The sequence below is a fragment of the Lacerta agilis genome, chromosome 7, assembly GCF_009819535.1.
Source record: "Lacerta agilis isolate rLacAgi1 chromosome 7, rLacAgi1.pri, whole genome shotgun sequence".
Lineage (NCBI taxonomy): Eukaryota > Metazoa > Chordata > Lepidosauria > Squamata > Lacertidae > Lacerta > Lacerta agilis.
Window position 1 is genome coordinate 37,806,197 of NC_046318.1, and position 19,009 is coordinate 37,825,205.

Genomic DNA, 19,009 nt, shown 5'->3' on the forward strand with positions numbered 1-19,009 from the left:
ATCTATTTCTGGGGATCTGGTGTGTGAGAGATAGTGGTGTGTGTGAGATAGTGGTCGGGAGTCTGCTAAGGACTAAGACCATAAGAAGAGCCTGCAGGGTCAGGCCAGTGGTCCATCTAGCCCAACATCACAGTCACCAGCCGCACACCTAAGGGAAGCCCGAAAGCAGGCCCGAATGCAAGAGCACTCTCCCCTCCTATACTTTCCAGTAAGTGGCATTTTGAAGCATTGATACCTCCAACCATGGAGTCAGTGCATAGTCATCAAGGTTTGTAGCCACTGATAGCCTTTAGTTCCATTAATCTGTCTAATCCATTTTTTTACAGGCATCCGAGTTGTTGGCCATCACTGCCTCCTGTGGGTGCAAATTCCATAGTTGCGAGCTGCCCATGTGGGCGGGGTGAGCTGGGGCAAGGCATGCTGCATGGAGCCTTGCCGCCACCTCCCCGTCAGCTGTAGGGCGGCTGAGAGAGAGGCAGCGGGCAGACACAAGCCTCACGCTGCCGTTTCAGGTAGCATGGAGCCTGCAGGCACCTGAGCCAATCATGCCATTCCCAGGAGAGACACATGGCTCGGGCACACTGTAGGTCCCACAGTAAGTGCCGCCCCCCATTGTTGGTGCCCAGTGCCCCCCGCCCTGCCCCTCAGCTACGCTTCTGCATGCCAATCACTGAGCAATGCCTGCAATGTGCCAGCTCCTGCTACCATCTGTTTCCACAGCCAACTCACAAGGCTCACCAGTAACACCTGTCTCCCCTGGTCACTTATTACCAATTGTCTAGGACTGCTTCACCTCATTTGTCACATGCTGTTGTGTGAAAATTTAAAGGTAGACCTTATTCTCCAGGTTTCTTACATAGCAGCCAAAAACAGTGGTTAGGGAGAAGCAATGAAAAAAATAATTTGTTGCTCTTCTAGCCTCTACATACTAATCAAAATAGCAGGGTGGTACAGATGGGAACTAGAAGTTTAACAGACACACACACACACACACACACACACACACACAGGAGGAAATTTATCACAAAGTACACAATTTGAAAAATAATAATCAAGTAGCATGAATAAAATGGACTGTACTCAGAAAACACATCCCCACATACGGTAAACAGTTTGGGCAGCTACAACATGTTCAGAAAACCAGTAACCAGTGTGATCTTCACAAAACCACAATGTCCCTGAGGAGCACATAAAAAGTTCTGAAAAATAGGAAATAGCTTATGAAAGCCAGTCTGTCTATTAGAAAAAGTAAGGGTCTTTGCATAAATGTGACTACTGTATGCAGTCAGTGAAAGAAACAGTGCAATTATATAATTTTTGTCATGAGCTGAAATTAGCTTCACTTCTTTTTGGACAGTGCAATCAGAAGTAGACCTGCACTCCTAGGTACTGCAGTCCGATCTATAATCCTTCCCTCAAAATTTAGGGGGAAAGAAATCTAGAAGGAAGTCAAAGTCATAGCCCCCAACCAATTTATCACTAAAAAGGAAGCAACAGTCTAGAATAAAAAAGTTATAGGAAGAACGTTTGTATCTTCAGTTACCACTTTAAAAACAAATATAAATAGAGGCATGAGACTGGACAGTGTCCCTTCACAATGAAGATATTTTATGGGAACAGCTGGTACACAGTGCATGAGATCATTAGACAAAAGTTTGTATCTTCAACATCAGCAAAAGAAATTAAGGGACATTTAGGCTGTGTACACAACTTACCTTTAAAGAACCCCCCCCAAAAAAAAGAATCATTGGAACTGTAGTTTAACTCTCACAGAGCTACAATTCCCAGCACCCTTAAATTACAGTTCCCGGGATTCTTTGGTGTAGATGTGCTTAAAATGTGCATGCAATCTTAACTTCTAAATATCTGCTTAATATTTTAAAAAATAGAGAGAAGCCATAAACCATCTCATGTCCTATAATGGCATGAACATATTTAGTATGCTATAATTATTTTACTATCACGGTCAGAAATAAATCACCCCAGTCACTCTAGCACACAAAATTAGTTTGACCCCAAGTGTCAGCTTCTTGACTGAAACAATGTTGTATGACAAAAGCTGGGTGTTCATATATGTGTTTTGAGCCAAAACAATTTCAGGGTGTGCCAAATAATCACACACCTGTTAATGTCAATTTTTGTGCTCTAATCATGTGAATTTAACTACTTCCAGCACCTCCAGCTGTTGATCATGAGCAGATGCAGAGCAGCCATAAGGGAAATCTCTTAGAGTTTCAGCATCACTGATCAAAAAGTGGCAATGAAGAATCTCCCGGGTCCCACAAGAAGCCAGTCCTTGAGTATAGCAAAATAATAATGCTGTTTGTTATCAACCGGCAAATGGACATTTGGCATCCATTATTTTATCCTGCAGATAGCTCATTTGTCCCCACTCTTCTAAACAGTTCCCTAAATTGCTACATGTCAATATATACTTTCCTCTCATTGGAATTATTAAATCGAATGAATGATAACTCTGAGTCTGCCTCTGTTCTGTTTGTGACTCTGCTCAGATGAAATAAATGGGGCCAATAATCATAACACCAACAGCAGATTCAGAACAGGCTTACAGTAGTGCATGTGGATGGTCTGTTCAGAGATGTTGAGTAGGCGTAGCTTTTCTCTCACACATTTCACATCTCAGTGCTCAATGGAGCTTAAACCATGAACTTCTTGAATTCAGTAACATTATGGTTGCAGTTCTGCCTGGTGGTACACAAAATGTGCTTGCTGTAATGGCTTGATCTGGTATGGTGCAGCCTATTTCACCCATGCAAACCTTCACAAGAGATTGCAAACATAATGAAAGTGCATGTACTAACTTGCCAATACGTTAGGTTCACAAGTTTGGTAGCGTTACCAACACCAACATAATTGCCTATGCAAACATATTTGGTTTGCACAGCCTCACAGTCATATGAAGAAAAGTAGCAATATGTGAACTAAAAATAAATGGATACAACAAGTGAAAGACTTTCTTCTTCCAACAGGCTTTGGGGAACTGGCTGCTTTTAACAAAAGGGCTGTATGGTTTTAATAATTTAAAAGATAAATAAATAGATAGTTTTAATTCTATCAATGTTTAATTGCTTTTAATTATTGCTTCTATGTTTTTAGCTGTTCTTATTTTTATATGTAAGCCGCCTTGAGTCCCTGTCAGGGAAAAAGGCATGGTATTAATAAATGGATGGTGATAATGATGATAAGACTGTAGTGATTCCAATTTACCAGCAGCTCAAATATATACTGGAAAATGTAATCATGTATTGGAAAAAGGTAAACATATAAATATTGCGGTTGTTGAGGGGGGTATTACTTTTTTCAGGGACCTTACTCTTCTGTGCTGAGACTGCATGCAGTTGTTACATCACTTCTACTTATTTACCTTCCTGATCTTTTTCAAACTAACAAAATCTCTTCTTAGTATCTCAAGCAACTAGGCGGACACAGCAAGCAGAATTAGAATGGGTTGCTAAATAAAGGGTCAAAGTGATTATTAATCTGACACCGTCACAAACCAGACACACAAAATGCACTGGCTGCTTTGTCTCACACACTGATCCACAATGGCATATTTCTATGTGCCAAGGAGGCGTTAACATAACACTGTCCTGCAATGAAATTTATAATCACCTTTGGAGACTTTAACTTTTATAAATGTCTCAAAGGATTGCTGACGTTTACAACACATTCTGCATTCAGTGCTTTCTCCCTCTCTTTCCCAACAGCATGTTTCTAATTTCTAGAGCTGTCAACCAATTAAAGATTTGAATCAATTAACTGTCTGGCTTCTAAGTGGCTAATCGATCTGTTAACCAATTAAATTTTTATTAAAAATCACATATTTCAAAATTTCAATAAAGGTGACTCAATCAGACCTTTGAATAAAGATGACAATCTCTCCAAACTGTCAATACAGTTTTGAAATACTCACTGAACATTGGATACAGGCCAGAAAATGGAACCAGCTTTAAGCTTATTTTTCATGAGATTTGCCCCATATGCTACCCTTTCCTGCCCACCCAAGTGCTGTTGAGAATTCCAGACTGCGTAGTGGAGTTGATAAACCAAGCACAAAGCTTGCTACATGAACCATACTGATGCATCTTGACATATTTCTCTTGCAACACAGGTGTGAACTTAAAAACAGAATGGGGGGTTCTTCAATAACTTTCAAATTACTCAGCATTTGCTACTTGTCAGATCCAGTAATCAGAGGACAAATTTAAATTTGCAGTTAAGAGCTTTTGTGGAACCGTTGTATAGAAAGTGGGCTTCTCAGGGCAAAATGATCACCCAGAGGAGCTCACAGTAGTGATCTCTACCATTGCGAGTCCATTCCTTGTTTCAGTTACACACAACATTGTGACAGTAATCCATGCCTGTATGCTGTGTGGGGTTTCTAGAGCTCTGGAATTTTATGCGGCAAAAGAAAATAAAGGGATAGTGGGTCAATGTTAGAGGGTTAAACCACTTTGTCCCATTTCTAGTTTTCAGTATTTTACCTTTAATAAAACATCTAAAGATTTTAGTGACTCCCTTGAACATACTTAGCATGAACAAAACAAAGTTATATAGCTCCAGATTCAGTTTTTCATAAGCGGTTCAAGCGCTGGAATATTCTGAAGCCACGTGAGCACTTTTCAGCAAATATGCACAAGTAAAAGGCTGCAAAGATCCATTTATTTTATTATCTTGTAGTATCTATAAGACAAAGACAGGAACTGGCAGCACAATCCGATGGCACGTTTTGTGACCCTGCCCAGTTGTAATATATGGAACTACTAGGAAGTAATTTCCACTATTTGCAATGGAGATTAGTTTCTACTAAGTGTGTTCAGGACTACAGCCTGAAAGTTAAAACTATGGATGGTATGTGCTGTAGTAGTTCTGAACTATAGTGTTTTTAAACCAGAGAAGGCAATTCATTTTAATTACTCCATAATGATGCTTTTACATTCCAACAAAGTGATCTAAATATGAAATTTGTTAGAAGAATGTTATTTTAGCACTAGCCTGTACTTCTAGACAGTGTTCCAGTTACTAATTGTAAAAAAAAAAGAATTTTATATGCTACATATCATTTGATGATACTTAAGAGACTGCATTTACTTTTAGTTTATATCTCAATTGCTGCTATATCACTCTTTATTACAAGCCCAATGAAAAAATATAAAGTTGATAGTCTTGCATAAGCCACAGTACATCAGGAATTATTTGTGAAAATGATCTGCTTCTTTTTCAGAGGGGAATAAGAAATGGGAAGGTTTATTATGAAAATCTGTATCATGCAATGAGTCAAGATCAAATTTATCAGTCAAAGTGAGATGAATTGTGATTAGGGTTTTGCAGTATGAAATAGCAGCATCCAACTTAAAAGACATTGTCAAGGTCTGGCATGTTCTATCTAAAATTGTCAAGTTGTTGACTGTCAGCCTCCCAAGGTCTCTATATATAATGAAAGAACAGATCCACTGGGACTTCTGGTAGCAAGATTAAATTTGGTTAGCTTAATTCTACTTGCTTGGGACCAGAAAACAACTCTCAGGAGATCATACCTCTTTGTTTATTTATGTATTTAAAGCATATTTACCCTGTTGTAAAGCAAAAAAAGACTCCCAGGGTGGCTGACAAAGATAAGTAACAATATGTTTCACACATACCTCTAATGGCACATGATGGTAGCAGACCCACTTAAACTTGACATAAAAAGTGGGAGGTGGAACAAAAAGGGAGGGAGGTATTTGCACACGCACACTAATTTAAAATATATTGATAATCAGATCCTTTCATTTGTAGATATAGAGCCACAGGATGGAAAATGACCAGATTTTAAATTCACAACCCTGTGAGACAAGACTATCCTGTAATTATCAGATATATACTGCCAGAGGAAGAAAAGACTAGTAGCCAGTACTATTTTTGTAGAAAAAGAGGTGGCGGAGCTCACCATGAACTTCTCCCTTGTTCTCTTAGAATGGCAATACTGCCCACCTGAGAGGTGCTGGAGCTAAGCTCTGGATTGGGGGGGGGGGGAGCCCTGCTAGTAGCATTTAAATTTCACAAGAATCATCACAACTGTTTGTGCCTGTCTAACAAACATTGCATACTTTCGGAATTTTAGCTGGCAACCATATCGCAAAACAGCACCTATCAACACACACATATTTATTAACCCAGAACATCCAGACAACAGTGTACTACAAGCAGATGCCTGCCCGGCAAATCTCTCCAGATGACTCAGGTAAGAAAAACAAGCCAGAAACCAAACCAAACCAAACCCTAAGGATGTTTAGCTAATCTGAGCAGGCTGAAGATTCCTTTCTGACCTCGAATATGTATTGGGTTGCCATAATTTCCCTTTTGTCCAAGTTTGCTATGGTCCCATTTCAGTTGTGAACAAGAGTCCTGTGTATAGCCAGACAATCATTTATCAGAACATTTATCAGAACATCAGTCTTTCCAGCTAGTCATCAGAATAAAGGAGGCTACCCAGCACATTGCCACAACACATTAAATGGATTGTATTTTAACCCAATAGTCCTAAGAGCCAAATTCTCTGAGAAGCACTCCGTGGTTTTGAAAAGAAGGTGTTTTTTTAACTCCCCCAATTACAAAATGTTCATCTGTGCTACCTTTTCAAACCACATTTGCTACATGTGTTACAGTCTGCTGTATCTTCAATCCAATGCCATATGAAACACATTAAGCAGTTTCTTTCACCGCAGAATTACTCTGGCAAGCAAACTGCATTTCTTCAACGAGAAAGAAAATATGCATTCCTTTACGAGTAGAACAGATTCTTTAAAACAGAAATGGCGAACCTGTGACCCTCTAGATGTTGTTAGACTCCCAGCTTCCATCAACCCCAGCCAGCATGGCCAATGGTTAAAAAAAAGAATAATAATAATAATAGTGAGCTGTATTCCAACAACATCTGGATGGTTACAGATTCCCCACCCCTGCTTTAAAATAAGCCACAGTGAATTTTCGCTGAGCCAACCATTTTCTCACTTTACTGGCAGGTCTCACGTCTGTCCAATGTCTTGCCTGGAACAACTGAGGGGCAATATTTGTAACAGTGTACACTGAACATTTCTTTCAAGATAAACAGATCAAGTATAATAAGACTCAGGAGAAGGGGAGGGGAAATAGTGCGTCATCTGCAATTTCCATTTTTTCCATTTAAATCAGGAACTGATTGAATACACAGCCGGGCTCCATATTCATCTTCCGCCAGTATAAATTACTGGTTTGTATAGTCTAAGCCTCCAGGATAAACATACAATTTCTGAATCACTCATATCCCAAACAAGCATTTCATGCTTTTCTGAGCCACTAAACTTGCCCTGTTTACAAAGCCCCTTCTCTCATACCACAACCTATATACAAGCTATCTACATTCAACTGTCATTGTACGAAACTGTTTCACCAACGATGCTCTCAGAAGCATTGATTGTGCACAGATGTTTGTTGCAAAGATACATTCTTTGTGACTGTGCTCATCTTTAAAAAAAAAAAAAAGCTGAATTCCTTATTCACCCCCACAAAGCTCCCTTTCTGACTGTGCCCTTAAATCAATTGGGAGTAGCTTAAGGGAGAACACAAATGTCGAAGCAGTCAGAAAGCTGGCCATCTTCCTTCCCTCAAAAAAATAATAATCAAAATATTCCAAAATTAGACAACACAGCATTAGGAAATAAAGTCAGAACAGGAACAGAATGAAAGGCTCAGTGGACAGCTCACACTTCCCTGGAGTTTCTCTGTTCTTTCCTGTATACCATCTGTTCACATAAATCCATGCTCTGCCAATTATTTTTGCCATCTCTGATTTATTCAAGCAAACTATTACCTGTTGTAATAATATTAGAGTAGGCTCAGACACATCCCCCCTCCCTGCTGAGCGAGGTGATATTTTCACAGTCACTTCCAGTCTGATCCCATGCATATTTACTCAGAATTGCCCTACTGATTTCAATGGAGCTTACTTTCAAGAAATACGATGTGAGAGTGTAAGGGATGTTATGCTTTTTCTTTCAGTGGACGTGCCACATTATTCCAAAATATGGTGCTGTGGCTGCTCAGTAGCATTAAAAAGGCCATGTGAACACGCTTGCAGACACTATCCTTGACTGCTACTTCCTACATTCCAAGAGTGAATATAGGTTTTTGGAATAATTTTCTGATGAGGCCCTGGTCACCTTGAATAAGAAATCTCATGAAGCCGCTAGTGTTACATTTGGCTAACTGTTCCTAACCCCAAGAACTTTAAAAACCTTTTTTCAAAAACCTTAACCCTAGCCATTTAGATGCATAGATGTTGAGCCCCTTCAGATGTTGAACTGGAATAAGACAAAGAAATTATGATCCTTTGTCTCAGCCTATATAGCAAATTCAAAGCAAAAGAATTCAATGCATTCTGTATCTACAAAACAGCTTTCCTTCAATTCTCTTTTGAGTGTGATCATTCTTACAGCCACCTCCAGAAGCTATTGTTCTAAGGCACCTGTTTTTGAAACCAAGGACAGAATTTGATTGAGGTTTGTTTCACATTTGCACTCCATAAATCACAACAGAATGTTTGCTCTGCATGTTGGAAGTCACGAGGTCAGTTCCTAGCCCATTGGGAAATACGTTCTCCATGAGTCCCCAGGGTTTTAAGATCTACTGATGAGACTCTACTCCAAAGAGTATCTTTATGGGGACTAAAATTATTTTATGTCAGGAGCAGAGCCTTTCCAGTTGTGGCTCTGTAGCTGTGGAATACAGTCTCTCAAAAGGCCCACCTAAAAAAATTTAATTGTTTTATTAACACATTGTATTTTTAAGTTGTTTTATTGTGTGTAAAATAAAACAACTTTAAAATGCAATACACCCAGTTAATATTTCACCAGATACAAAGAAAAATAAACTAAAAAGGCTATCATGAATTCAATGCCAAGGGTTTTAATAAATGAAGTTCAGTTTGGGGTCTTGCCCTGCTCATCTCAAATGCAAGTGCCTACAATAATCAAAGGTAATGCTGCACCATGAGATAACTTCTTAAAGCTTTTTAAAATTAACATGAAATAAAAAATCCAAACAAATAAATAACCAAAATCAATTGCTTGACCATCATGTGTTAACAATTTCTTGCACTGTGGAAGGCATTTAAGAAAGAGATCCATATACTGTATTTTATAGCCCAATGCTGATCTGTGTGTTTACTTACAACCATTCATTTTCTGGTCAAGTCAGAAAACTGAGGTGGCCCCTAATTCTAAATTACCCATCCCACTGCCTGCATGACACCAGAACTAAATCTGGGGCTGCCCCAAACTCTAGAATTCTGTAGCCAGTGCTCTTGGAATTAATTGCACCACAGGTGCTAATCGGTGCGATTTTTATACTGTTGGTTACTCATGAAAATCACTTTAACATACTATATTATATTGGGGATTTTAAGCAGGTTAAGGAATTAACCACGCAACTGACATCATGTCAAAGGATCATTTGTAAGGAGGCGAAAATGACAGCAATGTGGTAGGCAAGTGGGACTTCTCACATTATTTTGTTCAATGATTGGTAGAAGAGCTGACAGCTGAATTGTCATCTTTACAACTCACATCAGGAAGAGAAAGCCTACAGGCTTGTCAAAGATACCAGGAGCAGACAGCCTTAAATGATCACACTATTTGCTCACAACGGGTTGGAATGTTACCAACTATCAGGCCTTCTATTTAGGAGGCAGGATGCTCTGTAAGGAGAGTAGCCTGCTAAAACTTCTAGAATCCACATTTCAAGGTGCCAAGCCCTGACAGACTGTAGACTCAGCACTGGTGGCGCAATTACAGTTGAGTCAAAACAATGATGAAGGCTCTAAAACCCCTGCAATAGGGGGAAAGTATCTCATCTTGAAATACTTCTTTATTCTGTCTCCTGGCCCAGCACTAACATCGCTGCAAGAGATAACATTTGCAAGCCCCAATATATAGCCAAACATTTGCACTTGTGGCAACCACAAAGCCCATAGCCTTCTCCATCACTGCACATCCTTGTAGCCTACAGCAGGGATAGCCAATATGGTATCCACATTCCAGCTATTATTGGACTATACAGTGGTACCTTGGGTTAAGAACTTAATTCATTCTGGAGGTCCATTCTTAACCTGAAACTGTTCTTAACCTGAGGTACCACTTTACCATATGGGGCCTCCCGCTGCCGCCACGCCGCCACTGCGTGATTTCTGTTCTCATCCTGAAGCGAAATTCTTAACCCAAGGTACTATTTCTGGGTTAGCGGAGTCTGTAACCTGAAGTGTCTGTACCCCAAGCTACCACTGTATCTCCCATCACCACCACTAGTAGTGCTGGCTGGGGCTAATGGGAGTTGGAGTCCAACATATGGACAGCACCACATTGGTTATCCCTGAACTACAATCAAGTGGCTTTTCCTTTTCTTATTCCCTTCCAAGACTTACAATAGCAGAAGTATAGGGATCTATTTTTGAACATACACAAGGGCAGGCACGTACAGCCATGCACACTTTGGAAGAGATATCTCCAAAGCAAGAGTGAAGTCTCAAAGATAAGTCTACCCTAACTGAAAAATATCGGGGGGAAGTAACAGACATAAGAGCACAATTCCAGCCTTATTAGTATCACCTGCAGTGTCTGCAAATCAAGCTACCATTATTTATCTGTTTGTTTCATGAAATTTATACGTATACCCCCTTGATTGTAAAAAAAAAAGCCTCAAAGCAGAAAAAAACAACAAAATCAAAAAGAATTCACAACCATACTTTCAAACGTGCAAAAGTTAAAATACTAAAACATATTAAAATAACCTAAACTTTGTAAACATCCAGGTAGGCTTGTCTAAAGAAGAATGCTTTTAGCAGGCACCAAAAAGGGCATACAGGAACAAAAAGCTAGCAACCCTAGACAATGCAACGTAATTGTTTTGTGGGGACTCTGAAGCACACTTGTGTCACATTGTCCACAAGGTAGAGAATATTTTTAATGGGTCTATACAAGTGAGATATGCTTAATGGACATTCTTTAAAATGCTGGCATCTTTTACCAAGACAGATTAGATACCCAATACCTATTTGTGTTGCTATGGTCCTACAATTGTTGGGATTATTTTTTTTATTTAAAAAACCCCACAAATAACGGAATTCTAGATGAATTTCAAAACCAGTTTCTATTTGTTCTTCATTTGTTAGAATGAATGAATCTCAGGTTTCTTTTGAAAGACTATAGTTGGGTCTACTAGGATTTCACCACTGTGAAGAAAAGAATGTAACCCTGGATGGTATTCATTTCCTTATATTGTAGGGTTCCCAAAAAGTCCTGAACCAAACAAACAGAGAAGCAAACCACATTCAGCTTCTCCTACTGATTTAAAAAAACTGAGCATCTAAAGAAGTGAAACCTATCTGCCAAGTTCACCCACATATGAAGAATTTTTGCCTGAGCCTACAAGTTACATTGTATAATCACAGTGTTTTTCCAAGTGGCCTCTGTTGGCGTCCAGAGGGTCACCGCATGCTTTTGCTCATAATTTCCCAGGGTTTTCTAGCCAACCAAAATAAAGCAAAGACTGCAAGCTTTGACAGACAATGTTTGGGTGCCTCTTTGATAAGGCACACATTCCACAGTCCACTTACACCACAGGAGTCACATTGATTTGCGTAGTATAGATTACTATAGTATAAACATATGGATTGTAGTCTTCAAGCCTTCAAAACAAAAACAAAAAAACGCATGTTTTCCAGAGTTTGGGGTGGGGAAGTTCTCCAAGGGACATTCTGGATGCAAGTTCCTACCTTCTTCCATGTCTCGTGTGAAAAATGGCTACAGGATTGACCATAGTAGAAGTTCTCCATCCCGTTCTCTCTGCTCTGCACAGCCCACACAGAATAAGTATTCTAAGAATATATTTATTCTAGATGCATATAAATCTGGACCTGCGCACCATGCACACGATGTAAATTAAAAAATTAATGCATGCACCCATCATATCTGATGCATAGTTCAGTATTATGTTCAAGTAGAAAATGTATCACAAGAACCATCACTTAAACTCCACCAACAGCATGTAAATTCATAGTTTTAAGGAATCTGAGGACAGTGGTCTCATAACATAAATGATTGTACATCATGCCCCCTTCTGCTTGTGCCTGCACAGCCGTTTTTGAAGGATCTGACAGACAAATCCTGAATCACTATGCTGCGAAATGATCAGGATGAAAAGATTAGCAGGCCTTTTCTTAAGTTTTCTCATTTTCCACATATGTCAGTGGCTCTATCTAAACACAAATACATTTGCTCTCGAGGAAAACATAATTTGTCTTGATATTACAGTGGGGGGATCCTTACCTGTGAAAGCATTTGTGGCCTGAAAGCCAGCTTCCTGCATACTGCTCTCCCAGAAAAGTTTGTGATTCCAGTCTTAACCTGTCCTTTCCAGAGACAGCTTCCAGAGTTGAAGCTGTCAAGTTACTTCCATCTTTGCTTGTCAGTGTCCATTTCTTCCCTGCAAGCTGGCATTTGGCATCATCCAATTCCCACCTGTTCCTAGGTCCCTTGAGCCCTTCAGTAAAAAGGATGTGCGTCAAATTCAAATGGTAAGTGCAGATCACATGCCTCAACCGTCCTGCCAGAGAATTTTGGCCACTGTGTCCATGTAAACGAAAGCAGTCATTCCACACATTATTATTTTAATTCTCTTTCAAACTTTAGTTCTAGTCCTCTGCTCAGAAAACATCACTGGGTTTGCTTGCTTGCTTTCCTTAGGATTCAGCCAGATGTGGTCTTCATTTGTCTTCTGTGTTCTCTTTGAGCTTCACCTCCCCCTCAGGCAAGCTGAGAAATTAAAAAGGAAAAAGATGTTTCCTGATGACTTACAGCAAGATTCACAACATTCAGGGAATAAGACCATGTGCGTCTGTGCACACGCAAACACCCCATTTAGTAGGGAGTGATTGCCCACATAAAAGTAGATCCTTAAACGGAAAATACTGCAATTTTGCTGAAATGCAAAATGTGACCACACAACTCTTTGAAATGCAAAGAGAAGCAGTGCTGAAGATGTCAATATGCATCTCTGAACATGATACGATTTACATTTCAAAAGCCATATTTAGTAAGGATGGGGCAGAGCAGTACAATAACAAAACTGGAGTTAAAAGGGAAAAGTAAAAACACTCAAGGCCCTCAAGCCTATTCTATAAATTAATCAGGTCTCACCATTACCATTTTCTAAAACTCTCTTATAAAATATGACACTATGTACCACCAATTTTTGCCCTTTTGAGGTAAAACCTCGGAGAAAGTGCATATAGCAGGCTAGGAACAACTTTCGTTTTTCTTAAAACCCAAGAAGCTGAAATTATTGTTCAGTAAGAAAATTACCTTGCATTCATGTTGTTTTTTTAAACGTTATGTTTTAACCGGGGGCTGTGTCCCTGCTTGCCATGCTCACCAACCCTTGCCATTCTCCCCCTTGCACACAGGTCACTCCCATTTCCATGTCTTCTCCTCTCTCCTGTGGTGCAGCCCCCACTGTGTGTGCAACAACAGGTACCCCCCTTCACTCCTCCTTTCCCTTTGTAGCTTTAAAAGCAGCTAGTTATTTTGCCATTTAGGACTCAATGGTAGTCATCTCCTTATCTCGGAGAATGTAAGCAGGTTGCAATGGGGATCCAGCTGAGGTGGGCCCCAAACCAGTCTCCACCTTAATTCTGATACTCCAGTCAGAATAATAGTGTTGCTTCCGCTCTTTTACTTTGTTTTCCACCTACTTTAGGTCTGTGATGAGTGTCTGCTTTGCTTTTTCTGGAATATGTGCTTTGTTTTCAGTTGAGCCAGAGGAAACTGATCCCCCCCCTTCAAAATATTACTGTATTAGAAAACCATTCTGTAGTGTTTTAATTTTCAAGAGGAAAGCATGATTCCCATAAAGCAATCTCCCTACCGCCCTCATTCTCACTGCTCACAATTTGAGTTTGAAGCTAGGGAAAGTCTATTTCCAGAAAGGGAAAAGTACTTAAGGACAAGAGGCCTTCCTATGTCGGAAGATAAGCTGCAGAAGCCTCTTTTCCAGAAGCCACCAATTGTGTTCTGTCTCGTATTACATAGTGGCATAGAAGCACTCTTGAATGTGGGCTGGATCCACCCACTTTTGCTGTTGATTCAGTTGTGTTTTTTTTAAGTGGCATTCCTGGGTGTTGCTGGCTGAGTGTTATTTATTTCCCTTTCATTATTTGTAAAACCAAAGTCTGATTTCAACTCTTGATTCCTGGAATGTCCCAAAGCATCTTTGGCAGAACTTCTGGGAATCAGTACATTCCACACACCAATTACAATAGCAAGTGAATTTGCTGTTTGAAGGAGGCGTCTTATTTTAACCAGGTAGAAAAATATTGTGTTATGAGTGCTGGGAAAGTGTGACATCCTTACAATAAGTGTACTACTTTGAGAGAACACATGCAGGCTGTGCGTAACAAATGAGAAACATATTTAAATGTGTTGTGTAGAAAACTGCACATACCTTCCCCAAGGCACTATACTTTAACTCCATTGTTTGCTCACCCCCAGCCTGAAAGGGCTATCATGTTTACAAAGAACTATCACCAGACTGGTGTACACATGTAGTGGATCTGGTGCTGGCTGAGGAGATATGGAATCCCAACAACATCTGGGGCAACAGATGTTCCCCATCTCAGGCTTAGGGGCAACCATATCTCTAATAGTGAAGAATGTGAAGAAACTGGAAGCAGAAAGCAGGAGCTTCAAGCACAGCAGGCATTGCTCTGTCAACCAGGTATTATCACCTCTTTGACTGGCAAGCAGTATATGAAGCCCCTGGACTGACTATATGTGATATAAATATGAGGACCCTGTTTTTGTGTTATTTCCTGGTCAGTATAGCAGACAGGATCCTACTTCCTGCATTTCCCCCACTTTCTAGCTTCTGGACTCACAGACGTCCATGAAGGCACAGGTCAACTCTGTATCCAGGGTTTACCAGCTCCATCTGGTACGCCAGCTGAGATCTTGCCTTCCTGCCCACTGTCTCACTAGAATGGTACATCATCTGATTATCTGCAATTTGGATTGCTGCAATGCGCTTTACATGGGACTACTTTTGAAGGTGACTCGGAAGCAACTAATCCAGAATGTGAATGCTAGACTGGTGACTGGGAGCAGCCGCTGGGACCATACAACACTGGTCCTAAAAGATCTGTATTGGCTCCCTGTACATTTCTGAATACAAATCTAAGTGTTCATGTTGACCTTTAAAACTCTAAATGGCTTTGGCACTGTATACTTGAAGGAGCTTCTCCACCCCCATCATTCAGCCTGGACACTGAGGTCCAGTGCCAAGGGCCTTCTGGCGGTTCCCTCATTGCGAGAAATGAAGTTACAGGGAACCAGGCAGAGGGCCTTCTCAGTAACTATTGAATGCCCTCCCATCAGATGTCAAATAGTTGAACAATTATATGACCTTTCGTAGACACCTGAAGGCAGCCCTGTTTCAGGAAGCTTTCAATGTTTTGTTTTGTCCCTTTATATTTTGCTGGAAGCCGCCCAGAGTGGCAGGGGCAACCCAGTCGGATATAATAATAATTATATTTTCTGGGCCTAAAATCAGGTGTGGCTGGCCAACTACAAACCTACTGAAATAGGCATTCTTTTCTACCTGCATATTCAGGTCAAGACATCACAGCAACAATATTTTAGAGGGCTCTGAGACTTGATCACACCATGTGGTTCCTGGTTCTAGCCACAGAATACTGACAAGGAGATGTAAGCTGGCTTTTTTTTGTCAGTTCAACACCAAATTAGTTCTATAGAATAGTGCAAGCACTGATGAAGTCAACAAAGTCATAGAAACGAGTGCACATCAGCATGTAGCTTTCCTAAGGTCTGCTACTCCAGAAGTTATTTTTACCATCTGAGCACAGTTGAGCTCTTGCAAAAAAAAAGAAGTCATTTATAAAATGCTTAATCATTCACAGAGCAGCTTAATGAGCAGACCATGACTGCAAATGTATTGAGGAAATGCTCATAGAAATTCACATCTTCCTGGAAGGTTAGATCAGCTAGTGCTGCAAAAGTCCATCTGCTGTGGCCAGCAGCTGCTCAGGAGCCAAAAGAACCTAGGGAGAAAGCCCCTACACTGTCATATGCATTACTGGGCAAAGTGAGTTCTGGTTTGCTCCTGCAAATCAAACCATGCTGCAAGAATTAATTTGATTTATTTACACTGTCCCAGTAGTCAACATCTTCCGTCTGGGCGCTAAATAAAGAAGTGCAAATAGAACATTATCCAGACAAGCAAACAGAGTTGAAAGAACTGTAGACGCAATAGGCTGCAGGGTGTTCCTGGCACCAAGGGCTCACAGAACTGAGACAGACAATGCTTTTTTTTTTACAATTTGGAATTGGCAATCTCCAAAACAAGACTGATATGTGCAAGACTCTTCCACTGAAGAGAATGGAAAATGCATTCAATCATTGTCACAGGCAGTCACCTACTGCTTTAATCTTTGTTATATAACAGAAATTATATGTGTACTTTCTATCTATAAACATGTGTATGTATTTCCTCCCCAACTGTACAATCCAATGCATGTTGATTCAGAAATAAATCCTACTAAGTACAAAAGGACTTCAACTGAGATTTTCTTTAACCAACTAAGCCTGCATCCATCTATAATATCCTTCACAAAAACATACTTGCCCAAAGAAATTAACCTGGAAAGTGCTCCACCAGGGGTGGGGGTGGAATCCTTCCATGATAATGACGCTTTAAAAAAGAAAGCTCTGAAGCAAGCACGAGTAAACTGAATTCAGTTTCCAGGTAGCCTGAAGGCTCAGACAAAAGTATATTTCTTCCATTTTGACTTAGTTGTATAATAAAATCCACAAAAATGCATTGAACACACCATAATGCAAAAAGAAAAAAAATCACCATATTTAGAGCTGAAGGAAACTTTCAGTCACAGGAAAAATAATAATTCCCCAATATGAAAGCTTTAACAGCCTAATGAAGAAAGCCACAAGCCAGCTGCAATTTTTCTAGATAACAGTCAAAAAATATACTCTAGCTTGAAACTTTTCCAAAATTCACTTTGTTTCATAGCATCTTAGCATGGAGACTAAATATCTTTCCTAACACAAAGAAGACTGTGGACATATAATTCTATCCCACATGAATACAATTTGCTATTAATAATAATACCCCACCATAGATAATTTGTTTATACACTCTAGAATAGTTTGCTTTTGGGCTAAGTATAAAAAAAGGAAAGGACCTATAACACTTACAATTTTAGCAACTAGAGAGATGTGTTGTAGTCATATACAATTTGACCCACATGCTTATGCCAAATAAACTTTATGGGGTTGTCAAGATTTGAAGGTAAGAGAGGCAGGGTATTTTTGCGGAAGAAATGGGTCTATTGTGGGATTTAGATGTTAGATCAGCTGATAATTCAGATGAATACTTGTTGTTGTTTTCCATATTGTGGTTTAAATATCATTTACCAGTGAGTGCAGAATGGCGACATCTGCAAATATAACACATGTTGGAGTCTGTTTATGCACTGTCTGCATTGAGTGATTTGGCATTTCCTAAATTATTGGAGGGAATAAACCAATCTTCTCGGAAAGCTAAATTCACAACTGCTGCCTATAAAGACCTATGGGACTTTTGGAAAGTTGATGTTCAAGAACAGGGAATCAGAATGTGCCATACAACCTAAACAATGGAAATTGCTTTAGAATCTATATGGAATGTTTTATATTTCAACCTTATCCAACAAAAAATGTTCTTTGGGGTCTATTGGACTCAATAACATTTGTACAGTAAGGTAGTGTCAAATGATGCTGGAGATATAATACTTGAAAGGCCTTGTTGAGAAATAAGATGTGGGCATGTCCAGTGATATAGTATTTTTGATCTGAAGTGGTTGTCTGTATAAATTTTGTACTGCCCAAATTAAATACATTTGCAGATGTTCATGTACTTTTACAGTATATTCCTGTATAATGGGGGTTAAAACAAAAAGGGTGTTGCAGCCCTTATGGTAGCTAAGAGACCTATACCTCAAGCCTGAAAAGGGTAAATACTCACCATCCATTTTGCAATGGACCTCAATGCCCTGGCTACATTTGTATCTATAAACACCAGTTTCATGTAGGTACCTATTTGGACAGCTGTATGGCTTATATTCACCTTTATCTTTAATTTTTGAGGGAAGTACCAACAGCTATTGTATTCACAATATGTGCCAACAGTGTGTATAGGTAGCTATTGCATGTCTTTTTCTGTCCTTTTAAAAAAAATCTATCTTTTTGTCCTGCTTTGTTAAATCTGACACTTAAAAAAGAAAAAAGAAAACCATGCACTTACCAGTGTAAAATGTGCTTATTATCTTTGCTGATGTTGTCATGAAAGCATGCCCTGCCTCTGCATAGCCCTTTAAGGTATGTGAATTTTCTTAGGCTCCATCATGTCCAAGCAGGGAGGTCATCTCTCCCCTCCATCAACCAAGTCTGAATACACAACCCGAAGTCTGCTGTCTAGCAAAGAAGTTAGATAACTTTGGCAGTAGTGAATGCTTTGACAGCCCCATCTCCCAACTTCCCAAAGGTGTTATGTTCATTTTCTTGAAGTATGTTCTATAATTGGCTGGGCCTAGCAACCTGTCATTCAAAGCCACCTGGGCGCAAAAGGCAATGTAGATATGGTAGCTGTAGCCCTTTGTCTCTCACCCTACAACCAACTCCAGGGGCTACTACCAAACAGCAGAGGTAACTACAAGTTTTGCAATGACAGTCTGGCTTAGTGTTTTACTTTCCTTTAGACTGCACCTATGCACTGACTTTCTCACTTCCCTAAATAAACTGGTTAATCTGATTTCTGGACTCGACTTGTTTCTGAACACTACTGTCATTTCCCCACTGCCCTGCAATTGCTTAGACTGAGTAAGACCACCTGGGTTATGCTACTGCTT

General features: G+C 39.8%; 1 protein-coding gene across 4 annotated transcripts in view; it reads right to left on the reverse strand.

Moving 5' to 3' along the window:
- The window catches only part of LDLRAD4 (low density lipoprotein receptor class A domain containing 4), a 265,837-nt gene that overhangs the window by 157,205 nt on the left and 89,623 nt on the right, over positions 1-19,009 (reverse strand). For 3 of the 4 annotated variants that reach the window (XM_033154833.1, XM_033154834.1, XM_033154836.1), the window contains one exon: positions 12,363-12,848. The exons of the other annotated variant lie outside the window; for it this stretch is intronic. In XM_033154833.1, the coding sequence (XP_033010724.1) occupies positions 12,363-12,402 (40 nt within the window). In that variant the 5' untranslated portion in view covers positions 12,403-12,848. The remainder of the gene's footprint in view (positions 1-12,362; positions 12,849-19,009) is intronic. 4 annotated transcript variants of the gene reach the window in all.